The sequence below is a fragment of the Ascaphus truei genome, chromosome 6, assembly GCF_040206685.1.
Source record: "Ascaphus truei isolate aAscTru1 chromosome 6, aAscTru1.hap1, whole genome shotgun sequence".
Lineage (NCBI taxonomy): Eukaryota > Metazoa > Chordata > Amphibia > Anura > Ascaphidae > Ascaphus > Ascaphus truei.
The window spans coordinates 67763832-67781963 of record NC_134488.1 but is presented as its reverse complement, the minus strand read 5'-3'; the positions used below and the strand labels follow the sequence as shown (position 1 = coordinate 67781963).

The window sequence follows — 18132 nt, the reverse complement described above, 5'->3', positions numbered from 1 at the left end:
GTTGTGGATATTATTTTCCAATAAATTCGTTTTTATTAACTCTGTAGTTTTCTCTGGCGAGTTGATCCCTGGTGTGTTAGTCCTGGTCCCCTGTGACAATGTTACTTTGTCGCTTACGTTTTGGGAACCCTGCGACAAATTCATGGGCACGCCATATAAAAGATCACTATTTGTGTCATCCTATAAAACCAGCACCTGGGACCAATTACACTCATAGATAATTATTCCAATTAGCTCTATGTGCTGAAGGATTATTGTAGTGGTGCCAGTTCTGCATAAGAGGCTGGTGAGCCAAGTTCAAATCCCAGTGACTACTCTCCTTTTGACTTTACCTCCCTTTGCCACAGACATCAAAATTAGAATGTAGCTTCTATGGGGAGGGATCATTGTGACTGCAAAATTCTATATTCAGCACTTCATAAGTAAAAATATATCATATGTTTGCCTTCCTTTTAATTAGTATAAATATCCCTCAACCTAAGTGTAGAAAGTCATTTTAGGCTGAACAACAACAATCCACTTATTCAGGCAAAGATGAAACAGTGGGCAGCAGAAAATGCTTGTCTATGAAAGAACTCTGTAGACCAAACAGGGGTCTGAGGTTTCACAGCGGATAGGAAAATGGGCAGGCTAGGTGGGCTATGTGGTTCTTACCTGCCATCAATTTCTATATTCCTATATCCCCCATGTTAGGCTCTGAATTGATGCCGAAGGCCCTGTCCACAAGGATTATCGGTGGAATTTGGTGGTTTTTCACACTCATCATCATATCTTCTTACACGGCCAACCTCGCTGCCTTCCTCACTGTCGAGAGAATGGAATCGCCCATCGGCTCTGCAGATGACTTAGCGAAACAAACAAGGATAGAATATGGGACTGTCCTTGATGGAGCCACGATGAATTTCTTCAAGGTGAGATAATGAAGGCGAGTCTGACACAAAGACATTTCTTAAAGTAGATGTTCTTTTATTTAAAGCATGCAGCACACAATTAGGATTAATAGTATAGCCTTGCTCAGTGTGATGAGGACACGCACCCCTCGTCTAGACAAAGAATCTCTCTCAAGGTACCGGTATATAAACTTGTAAACAAACATTAGCTCTACATCTTTCACACAGCATTCTGCGCATTTCTCCGCACTGGCGTTATGTTCTGTCAGCTATTTTCTGTTATCTTCCTTCTGTGGCTTAGTACAGTATATAGGGGCTGGACAGTCTTGTTTCTGTGTTAGCAGATTTTGGGATAGTCAGGTAATCGTGTAGCAAACATCTTTACCTTTGTCGGTCAGTTTAGCAATAAACATTGTGTTGTTCTCACAAGAATACTGCAGGTGTGTTTGCCTTTACCTTTATTAGACATCTTGCTTATCCTCTTCAAGCTAACCCCATTCTGCATTAAAGTCAGAGATTAGCAAGTGGTGACAGTCACAGCAATTGGAGTTCAGCCAAAAAGTAGTAAAAATAAAATCAGCTTTAATAGTACATGCTGCACATCACAGAAAGGACACTCTGACGCGTTTCGTTCCTGGGTGAAACTTTATCAAAGAGTGTATTAAAGCCTAGGGGTGGCAAACTCCAGTCATCAATGGCCACCAACAGGTCAGGTTTTCAGAATATCCCTGTTTCAGCACAGGTGGTTCAATCAGTGGCTCATTCCTTGACTGAGCCAGTGATGGAGCCACCTGTCCAGAAACAGGGATTGCCTTAAAACCTGACCTGTTGGTGGCCCTTGAGGACAGGTGTTAGCTACCCCTGCATTAACCCATCCCTCGTTGGTTCATGACTGCACAGTCTCATCACATTACTCAGTCTCTCTTATTGGGGTCCAAATTCCAACATAACCCCTGCCCCTTTGACCCAATAAGGTCACAATCACTTTCTTCTTTGGTCCTTTCCAAACCCATTCACACCGCTTAGACAGATTCTAACTCTAAATAAGTGGAAGTATAAAGCAGCACAGAGAAATATCAGTAATAAAGAACAGGATATAAAAATAGTAAATACAGCTCAACCCCATTATAGCGTGATACGCTACAACGCGAATACGCTTATAACGCAGTCTGAGCGTGGCTCCCGAGATGTGAAAATCTCTATATCTCTATTTTGCCGTGCGAGGAATTACCGGCATCTAGATCTCACTCTTCTTTGCTGTCAGCTCTCTCCTTACTTCATAGGGCTGTGTCCACGCGCTCTCCTCTCTGCAGCTGTCAGCTCTCTCCTTACTTCATAGGGCAGTGTCCACGCGCTCTCCTCTCTGCAGCTGTCAGCTCTCTTCTCACTTCATAGGGCTGTGTCCACGCGCTCTCCTCTCTGCAGCTGTCAGCTCTCTCCTTACTTCATAGGGCTGTGTCCACGTGCTCTCCTCTCTGCAGCTGCTCTCTCCTCACTTCATAGGGCTGTGTCCACGCGCTCTCCTCTCTGCAGCTGTCAGCTCTCTCCTTACTTCATAGGGCTGTGTCCACGCGCTCTCCTCTCTGCAGCTGTCAGCTCTCTTCTCACTTCATAGGGCTGTGTCCACGCGCTCTCCTCTCTGCAACTGTCAGCTCTCTCCTTACTTCATAGGGCTGTGTCCACGCGCTCTCCTCTCTGCAGCTGTCAGCTCTCGTGCACGGCGTCGCAGAGGAGGGTCACGTGACACAACACACATTTTTTAAACATTCAATGCTTTATTGCTAGCGGACACATACACCCACCTACAACAATGTGGTGAGGAGAGAGGTCTAGATGCCAGTAAATCACCGCGCGCCGAAATAACGCAATCCCGGTTATAACGCGGTCTCATTCTGTGGCCCCCATAGATATTTCAATTATAAAAACATACTTAACAAACCATAATGTTACATATTGTAGATTAAAGTGCACATATTTGTGGATTGATTTATAGGGTTATATTTGTGGATTGATTTATAACAGTAAACATATGAAGGAGATCTGGATGTGATAACATTTCACCTAATACGCCTCAAAAGGGCGTAAAACAAGACAACAAACACCTAACGTTTGACAGATGCATCATGGAGAAATATGGAACCACTTCCAATATTATCCATATCAGCCGTGTACCTTCCCATAAAGTCTCAATTCCATTTTTAATATACACCCAATTTATTATACTAGACCTGGGAGTCTGGCATCAAAACATCCCAAATCTCCCCTTCACTGTGTTGAACGTTGCTTTGAATTCCAGCTGATGTTATCCCTTATGTTTCCGTAGGAAAACTACTGAAGCTTTCATATACAGTAACAAAACTAGATATAATGTAACAAGAAATAAATGTAAACACTAGGATAACTGCATGCATGTTGCTTTTACAGCTTGTTACGTACACCATCTACTTGTTCATTGAAACTAAAATAAAAGTAGGATTTTTGTTTAAGTGTCGCATACATTGAACTACTGTAACATGAACCCCTCTCCCCCTGTTTTTTTAGAAATAGATAAGTAAAATCTTTTTTAAAGGGTAACCTCCCCCCATGTGAGATTGAGCACTCATATTTCTGCTTAATACTACAATTATATGTATGCCTATATTAGCTCCTTAAACCACTTGCATAATGAATAATCCCATACAACACGTTGCATTATTCAAACAGGGGTGTAGCCGGAACAACTGTCCTGTCCTAATAATAAAAACTGTATTTCATATAGGGACTACTAATGGGACACAAAGCACTTCACAATTACAGTATAGTGCGCACAACACACAGAATTTTTACAGGCAGTCACTGCCCAGATGAATTTACAATCTATGATTTTGGTGCCTTAGGCACAGGGAGATAAAGGGATTTGCCCAAGGTCACAAGGAGCCGACACTGGGAATTGAACCAGGTGCTCTTGCTACAAACTTAGTGTCGTTGTTCTCAGAGTCAGTGCCTTTACTGACTGAACCACTCCTCGATTTTGATGATGCTATGTCTGTGGCTGAGCACTCGGTGATCAGGATAAAGTACACATTACTCTAAACCAGCGGTGCGCAAAGTGGGGAGCGTGCCCCCCAGGGATTTGTTTTGGGGGGTGTGGACAGTTGCAGAAGCCCCGCGCTCTTACCCAAGGCATTTAAATTAAATGTCAGGGGATCACGTGAGGCCTCTGCAACTTACTTACCAGGATTCTGCAGAGCTCGTATAGCAACGCGGCGTCATGTGGAGTGACATCACACGTCCATCTCCATGGCAACAGGGCCGTGTGACATCATGCCATGTGACCCTGCGGTGTCATTTGATGCCGCCAAACAAGGTGACGGAGGCGCGAAAGCAAGGGGGAGCGCAGATCAAAAAGTTTGTGCACCCCTGCTCTAAACACATAGCAGAATAGCTGCCAACAGCTTTACCGGGGCCCAGGAGTAGAGTTTTCATCCCTCCCCCCTACCTGTATCTCGGCAGCCTTGCGAGCCCCACTCCCCTATTCATCCCCTTATCCTCATGTATTTCTCTTACACTCCCTCTCTTCTCTCACACTCTCCCCCCTCTCGACTATCCCCCCCTCCTCACACTCATTCCTCCCTCCACCCCTGGCCACACAAACACACACACAATACAATATCCCCCCCCCCCAAAACACACACTACAATAACTCCCCCCCACACACACACACACACACACACACACACACACACACACTAGAATAACCCACACATGCACACTACAATAACACACACACATATACACAATTCCATACACATTTCTGCATAACACAATAACCGCCGCCGCACACAGTACAATAACCCTCCTCACAATACAATAACCATTGATATTTGATTTTTTCTGCGACGGTCTCCCCTTGCGGCCAATCAGGATCTTCTCCGTCCCTCTGCCCTCCCCTTTTATGACGTCATCCAGCGACATCGCCTAAACTTCCAAATACAACTCGTCGCAATGGCGATGGGTGACGTTATCGGTCCCACCGCCGTCGCCGGCTGTATAAGCGCAGCCTAACTTGCAATAGATAGAAAAATACAAGATGTCCTTAGCATAGAACAATTCTACATTTCACATATTCCCTTTGTTCCTGTAAACAAGACATGTCAATTCACATACTGCAATATTAACATATCATTTAACATGGGAAATAAACCGGATATGTGACCACGTTTATCCTAGCAACTCCACGGCAAGAACACAAAGAGTTAACAGAATGCAAAGGAAATAAAGATGAAATGGTTAGACACAAAACAAAAGTATCATTACAGAACTATGTTGTGCACATTCTTATTACCATTTTATAAAGCCAATAGTTTAAATTGTTTGCAAACAATTTGGTATTCAAATGAGATCATTATGTGATACCACTTAGTTTTATGCTCTTATTTATTTTAAAGCAGCAGTCCAAGCTGCTGTTTAAAAAAAAAAAAAATCCCCTTTAATATGTGCATAAATATAATCCACACAATGATAAGTAATTAGTTAGGTTGACTATCAATCGGTTCTCCTGTGATCGATCGGTGAATATTCGGCTCGGGGGCTCACTAAATGGCAGTCAGTGCAGCAGAAGAGAACCAAAGATGCAAAGTTCTGTGGGGGGAAATCATGTGACCATGCAGTCACTAGATACAATTGGTGGACTGCTAGAGAGAGGGCAGGGCTTAAAAAGGGGTGTGCCAGAGCCTGTTTCAGAAGAGGAAGGGGATGTGACTTTGTAAATGGTTTCTATAGAAATGAAACATGCTTGTTACATTATAATACATTAAAAATGTAATTCAGAGTTGTTTAAAAAAATGCTACAAGTATTTTCTCATAGTACAGAACTGATTTATTAACAAAAACAAAAAAAACACATACAGTATGTAGGATATTGCTTGGTCTGCAGCTTTAACACATTTAGGACGTCCAGGATTTCAGACACATAATAACGCACATAGATATGTTCATCCTTAGAAATAAAAAGAAATACTTCACTTTGCTTAAATAACATTTATGAGATAGAAACAGAAAATTAGTGCAGATGTCACAACATATACTCACGCCAATTAATCTTTATGTGCAATGAATTCAACTATTTATTCTTCTAAGTAGCTTTCTGGGGGAAAAAATGGTTTGCAGTGCATCTCAAAGTCTAACGACATATTCCCTGCCCTCTCTGCAGCACAGAAGGATTGCAAGGGGATGGGATGGGGGAGAGAGAGGAGCAGGGCGATAAGGTCATGGGATAAAGCTGTATGATCTGTCAGCTCACTCCAAGCATTCAAGGACCAATTCATGCCGTTTTTATTCTTGTAATCGTTTAACATCGTTTTGAATGAGGGAATCTGATCCCGGAGATACTTACCTTTGTAAGGGGTGACGGCTGAACAAGCTCGGGTTTAAAGTTTAAAGCTCCTGCGTCATGCAGGCCAATGGGAAGCCGCTCTGGATGACGTCACTGCTTCTTATTGGAGCTGGAGCTTTGAAACGCTGCCATAACTTGAACCCTGCTAGCGGAGCGGCTACCAGAACTCGCTACAGAGGTAAGTATCTCCGGATATAGGGTGTCCTCGGAGCTCACATGAATGGGGTTCAGTTCGGCAGACCCCCGGCTTCAATCCAATGGTAAAAAAAAAGAATGGAAAAAAAAATGCTTGGATGTCCGCTTTCCTTACTAACTTTCCATTTCCTTTAGAAATTAAGCAGATTTGCCAGTTTACAAATAACACAAATGGTACCCTGTAAATACTATCAATTTATATATGAACTTGCATGGCAGCAGTTAAAGTTGCAGTTCAAGCTGCCGTTTTAAAATATATATATATATATTTTTTTCCCATTCAATATGTGCATCAATACAATCTGCACACTGACAAGTGATTAGCTAAGCTGCAGATCGATCGGTTCTCCTGTAATCGATCGCTTGCTCCGTTATTTAATTCAGTTCTTGCACATTATTGTGGGTAATGTAGTCCAGCAATATTATGACTGGGCAGTTACTAGATACAATTGGTTCATTGCTAGAGAGAGGGCGGGGCTCAAGAGCAGAGCCTATCAGAAAGGGAAGGGGCTGTCACTTTGGAAATGCTTCCTACATTAGAAACATTAAAAATGTCCTTAAAACATTCTTTTTTTTTTAAAATGCTACAAGTATTTTCTCATAGTACAGAACTGATTTATTTTAAAAAAAAAACCACGTAGGATATTGCTTGAACTGCTGCTTTAATAGTACACAAATGATACTGCTGCATGACATTTTTACCTGTTACTTTTTTTACTACATTATATCTTTTCCCTTTGACAATTGATGTTATGTTAATGTGTGACCTTTGTTGTAATCTCTGCATTTCAGTCTGCCTCATGTATGTGAACTTCACTTCTCTACCTGATCTTCTCTTTCTCATTACATTCCTTACATTGTTGCAAACATAAAAACGTATCAGTCACCGTGGGTGGACTCCACTGTGCATTGACAGGCACTGTACTTTTTAACACGTAACAAACTGTTCCATATTGTAAACAGAAAAAGGACAAGCGGAAGACTCTCATAGGAGGTAAGTCTCATAGTAGTAAGTACAAAAATGTATTACTGTATTCTGTAAAAGGTGAGTATCACACATACAGGAGAACAGATGAGTCAGACGTATTGTATATCACATAGACGTGTTACCACAGCACCGCACGTATCTGGTCTCCACGGACGACCTCAGTATCTCTCACCACCAAACACCGGTCATGTGAACAAGGGCGGTAGCGACTGTAGGCAGGCAGTTGGACCTCTGATCATCAGACTCAGCGTCAGGGCCACAGACAGCTTTGCCGGGGCCCAGGACTAACGTTACCACCGGGCTCCCTCCACCACCCATCCACGTGTCGGCGGCCTTGCGAGAACCCCCCATCATTTTCTCTTACACGCCCCCCTTCTCACAAACCTCCTCACTCTCATCCCCCTTCTTACACTCCCCCGTCACCCTTTCCTTCCCCCCTTTCTCTCTTACACCCCCACCTCTCCCACTCCCATGTTTTCTCCCCTCCTCACCCACAATAACCCCCCTCCCCAATATACGCGCACAAACACAGTGACACACACACACAATGACACACACATACAGTGACGCACATAGTGATGCACAGTGACACACACAGTGATGCACGCACACAGTGACACACACACACAGACAGTGATACACACACACACATACAGACAGTGACAGACAGTGACGCACACACACATACAGTGACAAACACACGGTGACACACACACAGACAGTTACACAAAGACAGCATGGCTGGTGCATAGGAGAGCCCAGCAGGCCCGCGGAGGCCTGGGGAGGGAGGGACAGAGGGGTGGTGCCGAGTGAAGGGGAGGGCCCTGCAGTCCTGCAGGAGAGAAGGGAGAGGGCAGTGCTGAGGGAAGGAGAGGGCAGTGCTGAGGAAAGGGGAGGGCCCTGTAGTCGAGAAGTGAGGGTGCGGTGCTGAGGGAAGGGGAGGGTCCTGCAGTACTGCAGGAGAGAAGGGAGGAGGGCGGCATCCAGCAAAGGGGAGGGCCCGGCTTGCCTGCACAGAATTTAAATGGTAGTCTTGCTGAGGCCTGGCCCATTGACTGGGTGGTCCCGGGACAGCAATACCGGCTGTCCCCCTGTCGGCTGCCCTGTTCAGCGTCTCTGGTAGTCGGACAAGACTGCAGTTCATACAATCGGTGTTGCCCTCAGCGAGTCATTTTCATAGGCTGATTACGTTCTTGGTGCGTCCGGATGATGGATTGGGAATTGTCAAAAGAGTCCGTTCAGACGAGACTGCAGTGGTGATCCGAGTACAAACTCGCTGAGTGCAACATCGATCGTGAGAGACGTTAAGTCTAATGATCAGAGGTCCTACTGCCTGGCTACAGTCGCTACTGCCCTTATTCCCGTGAGCGGTGTTTGGTGGTGAGAGACAACGAGGTCACCCATGGAGACCAGATATGTGTGGTGGTGCGCTAACACGTCTATGTGATATATGATAAGCCTGAATCATCTGTTCTCCTGTACATGTGTATTCTGGGCTCAGCCCACTTTGGCAAGTGAGTAAGTTCAGTTAGCTAAACTCGTCTCCATTAAATGCACACAGAGTCCTGCTTTTTTCTGTCACTTTTATTGGAGGGGGTATGCAGGGGGTATAAAATAACAGTCAGGTAACATTTTTGGGTGTAGAAGGGGAAAAGGAATGCTTTTCTGAGGGAGCAGTGAAAAGTACATCTGCTCACTGTGTCTGCTGGTGGTAAAAGAAAGCACACTTTTGTGTTCAGGCAGGAACAAGCAAATGGGGCATACTCATAAACTGAGAAAGGCAGGGGGAGATGGCTAAACCAACTCAAATTTTGAGCAATGAGAGGTTGCCAAGGCAACTAGGAGAAGCTAAGGGAAAATACAGGGGATAGCAACATTGTTGCAACTATACTGAGGAGCTGGCAGCCACAGAGCAGGGAAAGAACATGATACTGATCCAGGACAGTGTGATACCTACCTTTTACACAATAATACATTTTTGTACTTACTACACCAGTGTTTTTCAACCAAGGTTCTTAGGAACCCTTGGGTTCCCTGGACATCATTATAGGGTTCCCTGTAATTTTCAGGTAATTTTAAATTTGGGTTCCTCAGAATTTCACATGGGGTTCCTTAACCAAAAAAAGGTCGGGAACCACTGTACTACACTATGAGAGTAGTGCGCTTGTCATTTTTCTGTTTTCTGTAGCTACTAAAAGGCTGAGCCATCTGTATGGATAGCAGCAGACCCTCTCTTTTAGTTCTGGTGGGACAAGGTTTTTTATAGTCATTTTTGCCTTCCCATTGATATATCAACTGTGGTAGTCATCTTTATTGAAAAAACCCACCACCATTGTTCACTTAAACTATTGTCAAATAGCTTTATCCCAGGAGTATGTATTATATTATCACATTTGTGCTTACTGTATATACTTTTTTTTAATTCGTATTCATTTTCACGCAGTCAATTATGCAAGTGACCGTGATCTCACTACCCAATTGGGGCACTGCAAATTTTTCTTTTCACTTCTGCTTAGCAGGTTCCATATTGTATTGGATTGTCAGTAGTAATCAATTCCCTTGAATAAAAATACCCAGTGGTATTAATCACACTTAGATCCTGCATCCACTATTACCCTATTGCTACTCACAGCCAAGAACTCTTGTAAAATGTATACTTACTGAGGGTGTCAGTAGAGTTGGGCAACATTTTTTGACGGATTTAAATTTGCCCTGGATCGGCCAGTTCCTTTGGCCCAGGGATTTCTGTGGATCATTCCCAAAAACGATGATCCATAATAGTGGCTTAAAATGTTCATTTTTTAAAAATATGTTACAAGCAGGGGATCTCCAGACCTGAAGCCCATTCATTTCAGCTCCGGGGACCCCCTGCTTCCCGAAATATTTACCTTCGTAGGTGCTGCCAATATCTCTCTACAGTTTAAATGTCCCGGTCACGGCTTCCTATTGGCCCACGTGACCGGGACATTGAAACTGAAGAGAGAACCGGCACACCTTATGGAGGTGTGCGTCTCGATAAGCAGGTGGTCCCCGGAGCTGAAATTGTTGGGACTTAGCTCCAGAGACCCCCTGCTTCAAACTTTTTTTTTTCTAAAGGAAAACAAATATGATTTTGGAACCAGTCTGGATTATTAACACCCGCTCAGATTTTTTTAATGTCAAATCGGTGGGCATTTTTTGGCGGGTGGGACAGATTTGGCCTAAAGTATCTGGAAGATTCTGAGGAATGGATGTGGACTGTTCCTTCCAGCTCTAGGTGTCAGGCTGGCGCCTACTTACGCCTGCTGTGGAGCACTCAAGCTACGTCTGCTATCTCAGTTCTTCGAAATAGGGGTTCTGCCCCTCCTGAAATCTCTCTGTCCTCACATCTTCAGTCACTAAGGTGTTTCTGGAATCTGGCTTCTTTTTCTGATCATGTGGGGTCATTCACTAATGAAGGATGAATCGAGTCTGACACAAAGACGTTTCCCAAAGCAGTTTTTGTTTTATTTGAGCACAGCACACAATTAGGATTAATAGTATAGCCTTGCGCAGTGGGAAGAGGACATGCACCCGGGTCTAGAGCAGGGGTGCTCAACTCCAGTCCTCCTGACACCCCAACAGATCAGGTTTTAAGGATATCCCAACTACAGCACAGGTGGCTCAATCAGTGACTCAGTCAAAGACTGCACCACTTGTGCTGAAGCAGAGATTTTCCGAAAACCTGAACTGTTGGGGGGTCTTGAGGACTGGAGTTGAGCACCACTGCTCTAGAGAAAGTCTCTCTCAAAGTACCAGTATATATACTTGTAAGAAACATCATCTTTCACATCGCATTCTGCGCATTTCTCCGCCCTGGCGTTATGTTCTGTCAGCACTTATCTATTCTCTTCCTTCTGTGGCTTAGTACAGTATATAGGGGCTGGACAGTCTTGTTTCTGTGTTAGTAGATTTTGGGATAGTCAGGTAATCGTGTAGCAAACATCTTTGCCTTTGTCAAGGTCAGTTTAGGGATGAACATTGTGCTGTTCTCACAAGCCTCATGCAGGTGTGTTTACCTTTACCTTTATTAGACATCTTGCTTATCCTCTTCAAGCTAACCCCATTCTGCATTAAAACATTAACTCCATCTCCTTCTTATGGTGGTCTCTTATGGGGGTCTTACAGTCCAAAGTCCAACAGGTAATGTTTTAGGCCGCATCCATACTGCGGGCACACGTGTGGTGCAAACAACAGGCCGCACCTGTATGAGGCAGGCAATAGAGCGCGCGAGGAAGCGCGATGGCGCTATCGCATTTTCAGCCGACAACATTTTTTAAATTTTGTTGCGCAACCGCCGAGTCACATGAGCGGTTCCGCCAAAGAGGGTGAACAACTCACGTGACGTCACGGCCACGCCTTCCCATCGCGCGCATCAAACAAATCCCAAAGGCCACAGATTGCTCAAGCTACAGGTGCCCGCGACACCATGCGCTCTGTCGTGAGCGCGCCTACTATATCCGAGGCCTAAATCATCTTAGTTTTTCAGAGGCCCATCAGATTATGTCCTGCGTTGGGAGACCCACCCATAGTGATACTGAAAGAACATAATTTAAATAGAGTTTCTCTGTAAATGGATAAGTGGATGTTTAATTCAGCCACCAGAAAAAGAGGATTTGAGAGAGAAATGTATTTAATGAAGCATTTCCATAGCGCTGTACTGTAACCACAGAACCACTGCATACACACTGAGCCACTTGACTTTACTCTATATTTGCATTTCCGTGTACTCCTTCTGTCTCTGTATATCTCCCAATACGGCAGTTACATTATAATCTCTTGTAGGCAAGGACACCTATCCCCAATGTTTGCTTTTATGGATTATCCACTTATCCCTAATAGAATTCTTTTTTCCTGTATTATGTCTTGTATGTCATCAGTGTAAAGTGCAGCATACATTGGTTGACACTATATACATAAAATACAGTACAATACCATTAACCAGAGATACACACGAATTATGCTGATTGTGACACTGATTTATGAATCAAAACATGCTCTATCGAGGGGTGTGGACAACCACTGAGCTGAATAGACGTGCAGCTCCTGAGCTCCTGGCCCAGAGCTCAAGAAAAGTACTCCTAACCCTATTAAACCCCGAGAAAAAAGCCCCAATAGAGGCAGAAGGTGAAGAGGGGGCAGATTCCCCCGAGAAGAAAGGGCATTCGGCCTGCAGATACTGGTGGAGAGCCGGGACCGGCTACACAAAATGGCGCCGACTCGCACCTGAAGAGGTAGACGTGGAAGCCTGGAAGCAGCAGTCCCGGCACCCTAACACTATAAAAATCAATCTTAGACCGGGGCGGAGGCCGTAACTCACTGTGAGCGGACGCAGACACGGGGAGACTGATCGCGAGGGCCGTGCTGCCAAGAGAAGGCAGGAGGTGGCCATCATGGATGCGAAGTTCCCCTGGAGTTGTGCCAAGCTGTGTGAGTCATCCCCTCCCCCTGGGCTGTGGAGTGGGCACTCGAGACCGTGGGGGACCGTTCCCTGCTGTGGAGGTCAGCTGAGGGTGAAGGCGGTGCTCTGCCCCCTTCCCCTCCTTCTCTGCAAAATTCAAGATGGCCACCGCCAGCCTATGAAGGAGGAAGAGGAGGCCTGCACAAAACAAGCAAGCAAGTTCAGGAGCTAATCATCCCTCCCCACTATCCTCCCCCCCCCCTTAGCTATTCAAATTTGAATAATAGAGATGCATGTGCGACGTGGACTGTGATGGATGGGTGAGAGTCAGTCCATGGGGATAGGTGAGTGATGCAACGGATCTAAAAACTAACCATCTGAGAGACACTCTGGGAAGGAGTGTGGAGTTGGACTGTAACCAGCTGGAGGTTCATGTCAGAGTGGCTGCTGTGTGCAGCACTCTGATATCCTGAAGCAGAGAAGCGGACAGGGTAAACCCATTTGAAGTGTGTCCCTGCACCTAGGAAATGTAGATCTCATTCCCCAGACCCCCGTAAGTGTGTATATTTTTGATTTTGTATTCTTGTGTATTTCCGAGCATTTATCCAAAAAAAATCTAATTTTATTTCACAGTCTTGTTTTGCCCTGTGATTGATCCCTTAAAAATAAATGGTATTAAAAGACCTGGTCTACCGTGACAGGCGCCCCGATACGACTTATTTGGACATTTTGTTACCAGCGAACTGTTACTCAAGATGAAAAGACGGATGGGAGAGATTTTGAAATATATACATATAGATATAATAACTATCTTCCCTCTGGGGTATAAACATAAGGACCCCGTTTGCCAGTTTATCTGGGGAGCCTATATCCCGACTTATAGCCTGGGGGTACAGAAGTGCAAAAGAAGCCACAGATCAAGAAAATGAGTGGGTCCCGACAATCTGTGATAGACTTTCACGTGAAATATATTGACAGAAAATATTGTTAAGAGGTCTAGAGACTTTACAGTTACTGTACGGTTGAGTTGTGGATATACCTATTGTTTTATACAGTTATTTAGCAGTCGTGCTAGTTGATATTTGAGGGAAAAAACATTGCCCCTCCACTGCTGCACCGATGGTTACAAAAATGGTTTGAAAAATGTTTTGAAAAAGCATATTTGGGTTCAGTTGTGAACAAGTAATCAAGAAGGAAGTTTGTTTTATGAAGGTCCCCAAAAACAAGTTATATTTGGCCAGACGGCCACTTTGATTTTGATTTTGTTCACTCTCCCTACCCTTTCCCATGACACGTGACCCTCACCCCCTATTGCCGGCTGGCATAGTGGTAGAGATGATTGGCGATCCAAGTCCATATTGTCCTCCCAGTTTCTATAGCCCTACACCCCCTCCCCCACACCCTATAGTTAGGGCTCCACAGTCCAGAATATATGTAATTTCTGGACTTTTTTTTCTTCTTCCTCCACACCCCTCCCCCTTCATCTCCCCTGAGGGTGCAACCCAAAGCTGACCGAGCTTCACGAAAAGCTGACCAACCTAACAACATTAATAAAGATCATAACCCACCACGATGTCGATTAAGGTAATATCTCATAACACTAAAGGCCTCAATAGCCCCCCAAAAAAGGCAAATTGCGCTAACATACTACAAGAAAGTTGCAGGAGATATTGTATTACTGCAAGAGACACACTTTAGAAAGTCAGATCTCCTACGAATTTACGATAAACACTTCTCGTAGATATCTTTAACCTCAGCTCCGGTAAAAAAAAAAAGAGGAGTGGCGATCCTGCTCCATAAAGGGTTTTTGTTCACCCTGATCAGAGTGGTGTCGAACGTTGAGGGGAGATACCTGACTGTGTCGGGTACCTTGCATGGGGTGGAGATGACAATTGCTAATGTTTACGCCCCCAATTCTGGTAGCCCCAAAGTCTTTTCTACCTTTTTCAGAAAGCTGGGTTCCGTGGAAAAGGCTAAATTATATTAGGCGGGGACTTTAACACTACCCTGGACAAAAGTTAACCCCAGTGTCACAGAGCCAGATGTCCCAAAGCCCGGACGACCACCTGAAACTAATAGAATATCTCAGGGTGTTTGGCCTTGTTGATGTGTGGCGAGAGCTGAATCCCAAGTGTAAAGACTACACATTCTACTCAGCCCTTTATGGAGTTTACACCAGATTAGACTATATTTTTAGCTCAACCCCCCCACCCCCCAATTATCCAAGTGCACTCAACACATATAAAAGTATTACGTGGTCTGATCATGCTCCGGTGGAGGTAACACTTAGAGATATGACAGCTTCCCCACCATTTAGATCCAGGAGACTCAATGAGGGGCTGATAAAGATCCCAGAGATTGTGGAGACAGTGAAGAAGGATATTATGGATTATTTCTTTTTCAATGCTGGGAGTGTCCCAAACCAGTCATCTATCTGAGAAGCTCACAAGGCTGTCCTAAGGTGCAAACTAATTGGAATAGCGGCAAACAGAAAAAAAGGCGAGACAAGCTAAAATAGACATGTTGAACGTAATAATTACAAAGCTAGAGCAATCTCACAAAAATAACCCTATAACTTAAGGGGGAGCTGGCGACCCACAGGGGGGAACTTAATACTTGTCTGTACGATGCGGCAGAAAAAACGATGACGTGGACCAAACAAAGATATTTTGAGAAGGCTAATAAGCCGGACTCTATGCTAGCATATCGCCTTAGACATAACAACCCCAGTGAAATAGCCATAAAATTCAAAACAACTTGCGGAATTTAACATCTAACCCGGTTAAAATTGCAAAAGAGTTCCACTCTTTCTATAGTAAGCTACTCTATATGATGGTAAAAAAGCAACTAAATGCCAGAACTATGGAAGGGAACTGGAAAAATATTTATCTGAGTCAGGGTTACCCACTATTCCTGAGCATGAGCAAGATAGCCTAAACAAATTAATTATGCCAGAAGAGATAGCGGCGGTGATTAGCTCCCTGAAGTCAAACAAATCCCCAGGTCCAGATGGGTTTTCAAATTTATATTTTAAAAATGTGTCTGTTATTCCCCATCTACAAAAGCTATTTAACTCCATCCTAGATGGTGCAGATTTCCCGAATACTATGTTACAAGCTCATATATGCCTCATTCCTAAGGCAGAGAAAGACCCCGCATGCTGCGCTAGCTACAGGCCGATAGTACTGATAAATGTAGATCTGAAGATCTTTTCAAAAATTCTTGACAACCGTCTTAATATAGTATTTCCCGGTCTGGTCCACCAGGACCAAGTAGATTTTGTTCCAGGGAGACAGGCGGCTGACAATACGAGGAGAACAATAGACCTGGTGGCTCACACCAAACATACAAATATTCAGTCTCTGGTACTATCTTTAGACGCGGAGAAAGCGTTTGATCGTCTGGACTGGGAATATATGTGAGGCACTCTAAAAAAAATTGGTTTCAAGGACTGGTTTCTCCACTCCATTATGGCTCTTTATACGTCCCTTTCGGCCAAGGTATTATGCTTGGGAATAGACTCAGAGGTTTTTTTCAATCACAGGAGGCACTAGACAAGGATGCCCACTATCCCCTCTGCTGTTCGCCCCCTCCCTCGAACCAATGGCTAGTCATATCAGAAACAATCCTAATATAGAGGGTATCCCAGTTCGGGGCAAACAATACAAAATAGCTCTGTTCGCGGATAACCCACTTATGACACTGGCTAAACCACTTATATCGTTCCTGAATCTGTTCCAGAAACGTGGGATCTTTAGTAGACTCTCAGGTTTTAAAATAAATGGTAATAAATCTGAGGCACTAAATACTAATCTGCCTAAAACTGTAGTCAAATGAATCTCAGTAAACTGAATTTAAATGGTGCAATAAAGCTCTGAAGTACAGTATCTAGGCATTTTTCTGACAAACGATTATTTAACTCTGTATAGCAGTGATTCCTAACCTTTTTTGTTTGGAGGAACCCTTGAAGTATTTTGGAAAATCTCGGGGGAACCCCTATCTGGCTGACACATATTGGTTAATTTCACACCTCATGAGCCCCCTCTATTTCCCACTCTCTACCCATGTATTTCTCTCCCCTCCGTCTTACTCACTCTGCCTCCTCCTGCCTGACATGTATTTCTCCCCTGCGTCTCACTCTTACTCGCTCTTTTCCTCACTCCCTCCCCCCACCTCTCTCCTCTCACTCGGCCCTACCTTCAGTCAATTACCCCACTCTCACTCAATTCCCCCCACAAAATACATACAGAAAAAAACACCCCCCTAAATACATATAACCCCACCCCACACTACATAAAAATATCCCGCCCCGCCAATACATACAGTATTAAAAATGTCCTGCCAATATATTTTAAAAAGACCCCCGCTGCCCCAATACCTTTTAAAAAGACACCCTGCGCCCCAATACATTTTTTTAAAAATCACCGCCCCAATACATTTTAAAAAGACCCCCGCCGCCCCAATACATTTAAAAAAAAAAACGCCACCCCAATACATTTTAAAAAGACCCCCGCTGCCTCAATACATATTAAAAAGACCCCCCCCCCCATTCATATTTTAAAAAATCAGGCCACACAGGTAAAATCATCATCACATCTCCCCCAGAACTCCTCATCACCATCATATACCCACCCCCAGCACCCCTCATCATCATCCTCCTCATATACCCACCCCCCTGCATCTCACATCAACCCCCCTACTTTTCACATCACCCTGGATCTCACATCTCCCTCTCCCATATGCCTACCTCCCGTGGCGGCGGCGGCAGGCGATGGAGGCGGGCAAGATGCTGCGACGGCAGGCAAGAGGCGGCGGAGAGCTCATAGCAGAGCAGCCAGGACTGCACGCACGCACTCTAGATAGCAGCAGGCACCGGAAGTGCCGCACTGCTAGAGCGCGCTTCTGCAGTCCTGAGAGTGGGCTCTGGAAGGGAGGGGGAGTGCGAGGGGGATTCCAAGGGGGAGAGCCAGAAATGCCGTCGTGGGCCGCACAGTGAGTGCAGGCGCTAGGCGGAACCCCTGGGACTGCTCCACGGAACCCTAGTTCCTTTCAAGGCAGCTGCACCGCCTCTCACATTCCAATTCTACGTTGACTTCATTTGGTAGGAGCACTTTTTTTTTTTAAATAGTCAGCAAAGTTCTGAGGTGAAATGGAGGAAGAAAAACAGGTAGCAGGGGATGGTCTGAGTAGGTAGTCAAATACAGAGAAGATTCTGGTGGGCTAGACTTGTGCGTGTTGATTAGTTTAGAAAAGTAGGTTTGTTTAG

General features: G+C 44.6%; 1 protein-coding gene across 1 annotated transcript in view; it reads left to right on the top strand.

Moving 5' to 3' along the window:
* The window catches only part of GRIK3 (glutamate ionotropic receptor kainate type subunit 3), a 314294-nt gene that overhangs the window by 284131 nt on the left and 12031 nt on the right, over window positions 1-18132 (top strand). The window contains exon 13 of the mRNA XM_075604732.1: window positions 694-911. Within this exon, the coding sequence (XP_075460847.1) occupies window positions 694-911 (218 nt within the window). The remainder of the gene's footprint in view (window positions 1-693; window positions 912-18132) is intronic.